Source organism: Tachypleus tridentatus, chromosome 5 (assembly GCF_004210375.1).
Source record: "Tachypleus tridentatus isolate NWPU-2018 chromosome 5, ASM421037v1, whole genome shotgun sequence".
NCBI lineage: Eukaryota > Metazoa > Arthropoda > Merostomata > Xiphosura > Limulidae > Tachypleus > Tachypleus tridentatus.
Window position 1 is genome coordinate 40,673,932 of NC_134829.1, and position 12,240 is coordinate 40,686,171.

At 35.5% G+C, this 12,240-nt stretch overlaps 1 protein-coding gene across 2 annotated transcripts in view; it reads left to right on the plus strand.

The window, feature by feature from the left end:
* LOC143250994 (uncharacterized) overlaps positions 1 to 12,240 on the plus strand; it is a 91,132-nt gene that overhangs the window by 57,214 nt on the left and 21,678 nt on the right. Inside the window, exon 1 of one of the 2 annotated variants that reach the window (XM_076502262.1) lies at positions 9,587 to 10,035. The exons of the other annotated variant lie outside the window; for it this stretch is intronic. Coding sequence (XP_076358377.1) covers positions 9,996 to 10,035 — 40 coding nt within the window. The 5' untranslated portion in view covers positions 9,587 to 9,995. Of the gene's footprint in view, positions 1 to 9,586; positions 10,036 to 12,240 lie in introns of those variants that run through there. 2 annotated transcript variants of the gene reach the window in all.

Sequence of the window (12,240 nt, forward strand, 5' to 3'; positions counted from 1 at the left end):
TGCCGTTTTGTAATGGTTCATACTCCTTGTCATTCGTGATGACGAGAAACTCACTTGAAGTGAAAATGTATACTGAAGATGTGCTGGTATTAATACTTTAATTAAAATAAAGTGCAGAACAACGTTTCGACCTTCTTAGGTCATCTTCAGGTTAACAAAGAGAGTTTCCAACTGTCCGTCTAGGAACAAGAGTGTAAACGTGTAAACAAGTGTTCAGAGAAAAAAAACAACAGCCTTCACACGTTTTTGAACATTTCAAATCAAATAAGAACAACATAACCATAGAAAACATCCAGATATTAAGTAGGGAAACAAATAAAAACAAACGCAAAATCAAAGAAGCCGAACTTATGCAGCAACTGAAACCAAAATTAAACCAATACATAGGAACACCTTTATACCTATACCGGCTCGGCATGGCTAGGTGGTTAAGGCACTCGACTCATAATCTGAAGGTCGCGGGTTCGAATCCCCGTCACACCAAACATTCTCGCCCTTTCAGTATGGGGGCGTTATAAAGTGATGGTCAATCTCCCTATTCGTTGGATTACACAATAGGCTATCTGGGCGGTGATGACCACCACAAGTCTTATGCGAAATTAGGGACGGCTAGCAGTAATTGAAGTTCAAACCAAATAAACAGATTATACCTATACTAATTAATAACCTAACTGCAGCACCCCCTACAATCTCATACCTGTTTAGGTTCTACATGCCATCAGTTGCAAACTCTCTTTGTTGACCTGAGAAGGTCGAAACGTTGTTCTGTATTTTATTTTAATTACTTTAAAGTATTAATACTCATACCAGTCGTCTTGAGATGCATCATCATTTCTCATCTCACTGTCAAAGAACACTGCTTTCAGTTCTTTTTGCCCAACACTCTCATTGTCTTTATACTTTGACAGTGTTTTCACACCTCAAATTTTATGTTATTCATCAGATGAAAATCAGTAGCTCCTGCCATTGAAAAGGGTCTATCCCACCCTTAGAGCCAAATAATATGATTAACACTTATTTTATAAAATGCCAACGCATAAAACGAAGAGTGTGTTCAATAACTCTGTGCTTTAACTCTGGATTCCTTCATCAGTAACCCGACAAGCTAACCACTAGACCAAACCTAATTCAAGGAGTTTTGATTAATGTTTCGAAAGAAGAACCTCAGATTATAACGTTGTCATCGCTTAGATACGAGTTTTTAAAAATTAACGTAGTTCTCTGTCCGTGTATTTGTATTTGGCCTCATTATACACCAATTAGGGGTGGTTGGTTGGGCGTTTGTTTTGGAGGATAAATATATTATTTTGGAAACATACAATCCTTTTCTATTCGTATCATGTGGCGAATATTGTCTACAATCCCTTTAGGCTACTGCCATGCTCGGTGATAGCACTAAATACAACGCATACGTATATATGTAAAAACGGCTCGTTTGGGTTGAGAAAATATTTTACGTAGAGGAGCGAACAACGTTTCGACCTTCTTCGGTCATCGTCAGGTTCATAAGAAGAAGGTGGATTTTCTCGACATCACTGATTACAATGCATACGTGTTTTAGAATTTTCGTATAAGTCAACCGCTACTTTCGCATAATACTTTACAAATCTCGTCTGACCGCAAAGTGACATCTGACTGTCTCTTTTACAGCGCACCTATTGTTCAAAAATCAGGAGTATGCTTTAGGAAGAAACGGAACACAAACCACGAACCTTCGAACTCAGAGTTCGAGCATGTTATAACAGCTAAGGTAAATGTAAAGTACAGTGTGTATGGGTTAGCGTGAAGTGGTAAGTGAGTGTTTTCCTTCAAGCGGAGAAACACTAAATGAACGACTTGTTTCTTTCAGTGTACGATTCTTACTCCAAGAAATGTCCGTCAAACCTCACGACTTCGGTGAAATCCCAACAATAATATTATGCACTTTCCTATTTTCATTTCGAGTTTTCCATATTCTTGAATTATGTTTGCGTAATGCATGACGTAACGAACTTTAACAATTGATTTGGCCCAGTGGAAACTTGAAGACAAAAATACATAGACGACTTTTAAGATATAATTTTACTATAACATAAATATAGGCGCGAAACGTGTTTTTTTATTGAAAGACACATCTGACCAAGTGACGAGTTGGTTGGTTGCATCTTTTTGTGAAACTAAATGTCACACAATTGTTTGATAAAGAATATTCGTTAAATTATAAAAGTTCTAATGTTCTATGATATTTCTCGAGTCTGCTGTAATAGCGTTTAACAAGGTATAGATTATTTTAATTGCTACATTATTGTTCTGATATCATAGTATAATTATAATACTAACAATAATAATTGTGTATAATATTGTTTGCTTTCATCACAAAGACAGATTATGTATTTGTATATTTCATGGGTTGAGTAACTCCAGGCAAGTAATATACAACGCTTACCAGAAAAGTTTAATACGTCGTGTAGTGTACGTTACCAAACAGATACGAGCAATGTAAGGGAGGGGGGCTCATTACCATAGTCACGCGTACGTATACAACTGAATGTTTTAATGTATGTTTATCAGTTATTAACTGCATCCCGTACAAAAGTTACGCAAGAAAACAGGTTCGCAGACCTTACGACGTGTTGGCGTCCATTTTGTAAAGTTCTACCTCTTATCAGAAGTTATTAACCAGCGAAAACAAGCAGTTGAGATGAAAATCTCACAAGTATGATGAAGTCGATGATCGGCTGATTAACACGATGTCATAAGAGTTAAAATATCCCACCCACGCTCCAAGGTAGTCCTTGCTATGCTGTCCTTAACTGTCCCAACACAACGTCTGTAATTGTCTTTTCTGTCATTTGGACCTACATGCTTGTCACACACGTTTCTTTTTTACTAAATCCAGAAGCAATGAACTCAATTCTTCCAAGTAGAACTCGCGGTAGTAAAAACACAAAACATATTAATTGTAAAGAAAGATTTGTTTGACCTGTTCACTTGTTTTGTATCTTTTCTTTACTGACCTATTTAGAAATTATCATTCTTATTATATGTTCAGTATAATTCCTCTAAATCTTCCTTTAAGGAACAGTTTTGAACTAATCTCTGAGATAAATGCTACGTCATCATGTTTATTATTCTAAATTGTCTGTGGAATTTCAGTTTTTTGTTGTTTTTCAAGTTTGGATTTAGTATGTCTGCCCGAAAATTATGTACAACAATCAACAGCAGTGAGTTAAGTAGCCCTACAAAAACAAAGAAATCTCTTCACAAGAATATTAAATATTCAGAAATAATAATTTAATGTCGTCTTGTTCGTGCTATAGCACTGTCTTCAAATGATTTCTGTCATAACATTCCTTTTGGATAATTCCTTTTGAAGCCTTGTATTTAAGAATTTTAAAGTTGTCTTAAAATATTTGGAACAAACTTTTCTCAGTACGTATTTAAACAAATATTTAAATCATACAATTATACATTGTACAAAATAAATACTTTCTCCTTGAACAGGGCTTTTATTTCTGTGCACTTGCTCATTAGTTCGTTGCCCCCGGCATGGCCAGGTGGTTAAGGCGTTCGACTTGTAATCCGAGGATCGCGGGTTCGAATCCCGGTCGCATCAAACATGCTCGCCCTTTCAGCCGTGAGGGCGTTATAATGTGACGGTCAATCCGTTGGTAAAAGAGTAGCCTAAGAGTTTGCGGTGGGTGGTGATGACTAGCTGCCTTTCCTCTAGTCTTACCATGGAAAATTAGGGACGGCTGTCGCGCAGATAGACCTCGTGTAGCTTTGCACGAAATTCAAAAACAAACAAACAATGCTTATTAGTTGTTCATCTGTAGAAAAAATACTTATAGAGTCGAAAATTTAACTACAGAAGTAAGTTGAAGTTGATTATGTTTTTTTAAAAAGACGTATCTAAACTTATAAAATTCCATTTCAGAGTTAATAAATAAATATATTTTCTATAATATTCTTAATTTTTAGGATCATTTGTTATATATTATAGAGTACAATAAGACGTCTTGTATCTGTGTTTTTCTTATAGCAAAGCCACATCGGGCTATCTGCTCAGCCCACCGAGGGGTATCGAACCCCTGATTTTAGCGTTGTAAATCCGGAGACATACCGCTGTACTAGCGGGAGGCGTCTTGTATCAAAAAGTGATGAACTTAAAATACAGTTTTGTAGCTGAAAAAATATTAGCGCAACTGGACTTAAAACACAATAATTTGAAAATATGCAAACTGTACCGCTGCCCAGTTAATAAAAACTTAGAATGTCATTAGCTATTGATGTTTTCATATATATTGTTTAAAAACTACGCTTTAATGTATCTTGCTTTTGATTATTTTTTACGTTTCCAAATTGTTAATTAATTTAATTAATTCAGTGAAATAAGGCAGTGTATAAATATGCAATAACACTGTCGAGAGGAGACGAAGTTCAGTTATTTTCTAGTTTGTTTGTTTCTGAATTTCGCGCAAAGCTACTCAAAAGCTATCTGCGCTAGTCGTCCCTAATTAAGCAGTGTAAGACTAGAGGGAAGGCAGCTAGTTAGTACCACCCACCGCAAACTCTTGGGCTACTCTTTTACCAACGAATAGTGTGATTGACCATTACATTATAACGCCACCACGGCTGAAAGGGCGAGTGTGTTTGGTGTGACGGGGATTCGAACCCTTGACCCTCGGATTACGAGTCGAACGCCTTAATCCACCTACCCATTCCGGGCCTGAAAACACACCTGTGCTTGTCAGGGACCGAACCACTGTTTGTAGATAAGCACAAACCTAGACATTGGGCATCTGTGCTCTGCCCACCACTGGTATCGAAACCTGATTTCTAGCGTTGTACGTTCTCAGACTTACCGCTGTGGCACTTGGAGAGGGTACTGGTTTATTAAGCAAATAACGTAACTTTTTTCATTTACTCTTCATGTAATAATTTATATAAATTTCGTGAGTGTTTAAATATCCGTGATTTTGTGAATATTGTACCTGTACTTTCAAGACTACACTTACACCTGGAAGATTTGAAAATATTCAAAAGCGTCGAAAAATTGACCTGCAGTGAAATGCAAATCTTCTAAGTTTTGGTTTGGTTTGTTTGGAATTTCGCGCAAAACTACACGAGGGTTATCTGCGCCAGCCGTCCCTAATTTAGTAGTGTAAGACTAGAGCTGGTCATCACCATCCATCGCCAACTCTTGGGCTATTTTTCTACCAAAGAATAGTGGGAGTGACCGTCACAATATATCATCCCCACGGCTGAAAGGGCAAGCATGTCTGGTGTGAAGGGGATTCGAACCCGCAACTCTCGGATTATGAATCGAGCGCCCTAACCACCTGCCCATGCCGGGCCCACATTCTAACGACTGACTTAGAAAGAAAGAGTCAAATTGTCTAATTATTGATCTATAATGAAAGAGTATGAATATAATTCTCACGTCTTTAATCTCGTTAACATTGTATCTACAATGCAATATACCACTGGAAACTAAAACAAGAAAATTAATATCAGACAACAAAAGTGTAATATAAATAGACGGTAAGTAAGTTTTTGAGTAAATCATCACTGTTTTAACAAGAGAAACGAATAAATAGATGTATTTACAAACATGCAAAAAAGGAAAATATATAAAGAGAAATTTACTTGTGTTTGTTAAGTTTGTAAAGGGTTGAACTCTTTACAGTAGGTGCCTGTGACTTGTTGACGATGAATGTCAACAATAAACGAACGGCACAAAATCCACATGTTTTAAAATAATTTATATTTAAAACAGTCAAACATATGTACAAATGTTCATTGCATTATTGGTTATCACAGTTCTATCCAGAGCTTTAAATAATTGTTTCTTTTTCCGTCAAAGTCCACACAAGTAGGTTTAATTACCTTAGAACACACCATGAAAAGACAAATTATTATCTTTTATCGTTGTTATTACAACAAAACTGTGAAATTACTTTAGAAATCGCCAATGTTCGTTCTTTATGGCGAAACTTACAATCACGCAGACTAACTTCACTTTTATTTAAACTTTCACTTGACTCCCAGTGGCACAGCAGTATGTCTGCAGACTTATAACGCTTAAAACCGGGTTTCGATACTTATGATGGGCAGACCATAAATAGCCATTGTGTAGCTATGTGATTAACCTCAATAAATAAGCAAATACTTTTTCTTTGACTAATTTACCTATTTGTACCAACTCGGTCGCCTCCAGATATATTACGTGTCTGAAGCCTTGAACTTTCTGCATTGTTACGGTAACTGTGTGTCTTTGAATAAAATATGGAAACAACAAACATGTATCTGACACTAAAGTTTCTTAGTTGTGTATAGTGAATATTTTACTAAACTGAAAAATGATTAGTACTTAGTTTTATTCGTCGATATGTTATCCTACAAGGTTATAAAAATTTACTATATCTCACATTTTTCTTTCTAAGCCTATTATGCATACCATAGTATCATTGCAAAATTTTGGATTTATCAAAAGTATCTATTCGTCATATTGTTAGGCTTAAACTTTATTATTTATATTTAGGCCAAATGATACAATATATTGGAAACAACTTACATTATATTTTGTTTTATTTTAAACTTATATGTAGTTTAACTAAAAATGTATTTACTTCTAATGACAATGCGAATTAGAATATGAATTATGAAGCATTCTAGTAAAATAACAGTTTCAATGTGTTCCTTTGTATGGTTCGAGACTAGAGTATATCAATATGTATGATGCATAAAGCTAAAAGAAAATATTTCGAAAAGTGATTGCGCCCAGAAAAACAAAGTAAAAAATATTTTACAATTTGTTAGCGAACTGCAACAGGAATCATTTTAAAATTAAAATGTCTACGGTAATAGCTCCCAAAATCATTGGGGATATCCTGTCCATCAGATGTGCTCCAAATAACACAATTGTAGAATAAGACAGCTAGCGAGGAAGATATTAGATTGTTCAGAAATAAATGTCGTTTTTTAACTGCGAAGTTTGGAAAAGTATAAACCAGTGTTGTAAAAAAGGCGTTAATCAAAGTAAGCACCATTTGCCTCAACAAACTTTTGCCAACGTGTAACGATGCTGTTTATACCCCTGCTGTATAAATCAGAGTTTCTATGGTCAGTGAACTACCTGAAAGCTTTTTCTACAGCTGCCTGGTTTTGAAAGCGTTTGTTGTTCAAAAAGTTGTCAAAAGTGCTTGGAAAATTGAAAGTCTATAGGAAGAGGTCTGGGGAATAAGGTGGATGAAGCAGAACCTCGATTTCCAATTCGTTCAATTTTTGAAGCGTCATCCTTGACAGGTCTCATAACGCCGATTTTGTTGATCTTCAGTCAGCTCATGCGGAACTCATTTATCCAACTTTTCGGCTTTCCAATCGCATTCAGATGGTTGACAATGTTTGATTTGCTTGTGCTTAGCTTTTCTTCAAGCTTACGTACTGTTGTGCGAGGGTCTGTCTCAACTGCTTTCCTTTATGTGTTTTCATCTCAGGATGGCTTCCTTCCACGACCTTCGTGGTCAACAAGACTCATCTCCATGTCGAAACCTTTGGTACCAACGCTGAACTGTACGTTCGGTAACAGATCCATGGCCGAATGCCTTGTTGATGTTCCGTGTAATTTCGGTAGCTTTTTGTCCAAGTTTGAAATGGTAGAGGTAAATCAGACCAATGTCCTTCTTGTCATGATGCCTTGGGGTTGCGAAACTTACATTAAGTATAGTTGAAACAATTAGGAACTTGTAAGCGACAACATCAACGATAAGTTAGTCAATATTCAACTTCTATATGTCATCGTGATAATTCTGGACAACCTAATAAAATAAGGACCATGGTTTGGAAGTTAGAACTCAAAACGCCCCAATCCTACTACCTCTCTCGGCCCAGCATGGCCAGGTGGTTAGGGTGCTCGACTCGTAATCGAATCCGCATCACATCAAACATGCTCTCCCTTTCAGACCTGGGGACGTTATAATGTCACAACCAATCCCACTACTTTTTGGTAAAAGAGTAACCCAAGAGTTGGCGGTGGGTGGTGATAACTAGCTGCTTTCCCTCTAGTCTTATACTGCTAAACTATGGATGGCTAGCGCAGATAGCCTTCGTGTAGCTTTGAGTGAAATTCACAAACAAACAAACAAAAAAAACAATCTCTCTATCCACCATCTAGCTACCTCTAAAACCATTAATAATTTAAATAAAAGGATGTTATTTATAAGTTCAGAGTAGAGGTAGTTATTAATTAAAAACTCTTAATTTATACGTTTGTATCACACCACATATCCACTACTATCGTTACAATATCAACATTTCGTGATGACGAGAAACCCGCTTGCAGTAAAAATGTATCTCAAGTCGGCTGGTATGGGTGTTAAAACTTTTATTGAAATAAAGTAGAGAATAACATTTCGACCTTCTTGAGGTAACCTGAAGATGACCTAAGGAGGTCGAAACGCTGTTTTCTACTTTATTTTAATAAAAGTTTTAATACCCATACCAGCCATCGTGAGATATGGACCAAACTTTGTGTGACATTAAACATGTTGACGATCGTTACAAGATAAACATTTGTGTGACATTAAACCTGTTGACGATCGTTACAAGATAAACATTTGTGTGACATCAAACCTGTACCCGTGACGATCGTTACAAAATAAACATTTGTGTGACTTAAACATCTCTACCCGTAGATAACAATACGAACTATAAAAATAAGTAAGATGTTTTGGAAATTTAAACAATGTGTTTAAACAATGTATTTAAACAATGTATTTCTTTTAGGAGAAACTGAAATATATATGGAATGAAGTGTGTGTGTTCATATTTTAAATGTATAACCTTTAATATAAAACAAATAATGTTAACCTAAAAATGAAAGTTAGTTTACTAATGTGATGAAATTAAACGCATGTGAAAATGCACTAGTTAAGCATGTGTTCTTTTTTGTTTAAAAACGGTAGTCTGTAGAAATAAAACGATTGTGTGCTTGGTTTACAATGATGGCGAGATTTGTCAACAGACTCCACACGTGTCTGTAAATACTTTGTACATAGGTGTGTTGAAAGCTTGACCGAAATATCGTGTTTCTTTACCTGAGGATATTGGCGAGACACCAAGTCAGATTTAAGGTCGACTTTGACGAGATGATTGTTGGATGTAAGAAGTATTACCCTGTTTTGACATTTGTAACAAGAGCGGACCTGCACTTAATGCTGTTATTCTGACGGATACGTACACGAAGAAAGAAAGAAAGACTGGCTTCTAGCAGTTGAGGATGGGGAGTGGAACACAGAGGTTCGATTGGTCATTCGTACGAAAGTCAAAATTCATTCGTGCAATTCTTCGTTGCTTTTTGTAACAGCATGATTTTGGGTAAGACGTTTCAATTAGCAGCTGGCCCATTAAGAATGGAATGGTAATTTTGGTAAAGGTGGTTTGTGACCATTGCTGGTTTTTTTAAAATGTCACTCACTTTTGTTTCAGTAAATATTCGGATTTGTTTGTACAGACTTTTATATTCTTTCCCTAATAGCTTAACTACGGATGTCTCTATTGACGTCACACTTGTGCTTTATCCCCCCTCCCGATCAGCTGGTACTTTCATGTGCAAATGTTCATTCCTTGTTGGTCAATGCGCTTATTTACGACGTGTCTTTTCAATGCTTCCCCATCCAGGATTTGTGGGAGAGGAAAAGGGGTACGTAACTATATACCTCACGCACATTTATCCCCATGTGTTCTTTCCTCCATGGAGTTGTTGTATCATCTGGGAACACGCGCACTTCTATGGACAGCACATAAAACGAAAAAAAAAAACCAACAGAAACAGTAGCCAATAGGCTGGCGTTAACGAAGTTTGCACGACGTACACTTTATCAAAACACTCTGAGGACGAGTTGGTAGTAGAACAACTAGCGTGATATGGTCATACTTAACTGCACTGACTTTAGGGTAAGGTATGAGTAACTAGTGCACGTGATTGCTAGGGTGAAAGTTACACAGCGACATTGATGCCAGCGTTTAGAGATACCAAGTTATTGAAAAGTGCAGGTAGTGTGTTTTCGGTGTTACATGGATAGATATATACTTTAAGGGCTTTACATATGTGGCTAGTGTTTGTACTTTTTTCATCATTTTGTTATTCTATATTCAGAAGAGTATAGCAAAAGGTATTGTTATACACATTCGTAAACTAAGATATGATGTTCGTTTATATACATACTGGTAAAGTAAGATATAATATCCCTTTATATATACATTGGTAAAGTAAGGTATAATACTTTTATATATACATTAGTAAAGTACGGTATTTAACGTTCGTGTATATATACACATAGGTAAAGTAAGGTATAATCTTCGTTTATATACACATTGGTTAAGTAAGGTATAATCATTGTTTATATACACATTGGTTAAGTAAGGTATAATCATTGTTTATATACACATTGGTTAAGTAAGGTATAATCATTGTTTATATACACATTGGTTAAGTAAGGTATAATCATTGTTTATATACACATAGGTAAAGTAAGGTATAATCATTGTTTATATACACATAGGTTAAGTAAGGTATAATCATTGTTTATATACACATAGGTAAAGTAAGGTATAATCATTGTTTATATACACATTGCTTAAGTAAGGTATAATCATTGTTTATATACACATTGGTTAAGTAAGGTATAATCATTGTTTATATACACATAGGTAAGGTATAATCATTGTTTATATACACATAGGTAAAGTAAGGTATAATCATTGTTTATATACACATAGGTAAAGTAAGGTATAATCTTCATTTATATACACAGGTAAAGTAAGTTATAATGTTCGTTTTTGCTGCTCAGTTTTACAAAGTTTTTTTTTTTCTGAATTTTTATCTTTCCTTTCGAATGAACATAATTTGCATCTCTGGTATGGATATACATTACTCAGATTTAAAATGTCAGTGTATCGTAATAGTTTATTTGAGACCATGTCATTTGGCAATGTGTTGGTATAGTCCAATTTGTTTGTCATTGTATTTATAACGAGCTACATGAGTGAAGATAAACTGTCCTTGTCTAGCAATGGTTCCCAACCTTTTTTATGCCCCGCACCCCTAAAAAAAATTAATATGTTCTCGCACCTCTCACAGTAATTTTTTATTTAAGAATAAAGGTGAAGGTGGCCAAAACAAATTTTTATAATTAGTTTTTAATGATATATAAACAAAAACGAAACATTTTGAAAAGAAAAAAATATTACAACTAACTAAAAGCTGCATAAACCCTACATGGCCTACAAAAAATAATTTTCATTCATACATGAAATGAAATCTCGCACCCCCTGGAACGCTATCGCGCACCCCTGGTTGGGAACCACTGTTGTAAAGTAATAGTGTATTTGAGACCAGTTGGTCTGTCAGTGTGTCACATTAGTCTATCTGAGTTCAGTTCATTTGTAAACGTTCTGAAGTCTTTGTGTTTCAATAGTTGTTTCAGCATATAACATATGTCACGAGAGTAAATAACATAGAGAGTTGAGGTAAAACAAAATACTGTGATAAACTTAGAGAAGTGGAACTAGGTACAGAATACGGTAAGACAACCGACACTTGTGTTTCTATAACAGTCCAACCAACTTAGTTTCATCAGTTTAACAAAATTCTATCAACCCGTTTTTTTCACATGTCGTATTTGGGTCGGACCTTGTCTAAATGGCTAATGTCTCGGATTATGAATCCGAATGTCCGTGGTTCATATCCCGTTATCAACAATCGCGATCCCTATTTTGAGATCATGGGTTTGTCATGACAGTTAAGGTAAGGTCCAACGACTCGATTAGAGTCACCCAGTAGTTGGCGGAGGGTGTTGTTGACTAGTTTCCATTAGTTCAAAATCGGGAGAAAATATTACAGATGGCTCTTGTATAGTTTTACGATGCACGTCATCATCTCGATTATTTTACGTCACTTTATCGTTTAAATTTATTTATATGTTGTTTGTCTTTATCTTGATATGCCATCTGTTCTTCATCTTATTAACCTGTATATTTTATGTCGTGGTATTATTAGTATGCCAGTCTTGTTTATTTGATATTTCTATTAGCATTTCCTCTCTTATTACAACTCTCCTTCTATCTTCTTCATTATTTCTTTTACCATTCTTTGGTTTCCAAATATCTTTTGCACACATAATTCCCAATCATGAATTTATTACGTGCCGTTTAAGTGCAGTTAGTTAAAAATATATGTTTCGAATGTTTTATATTCAG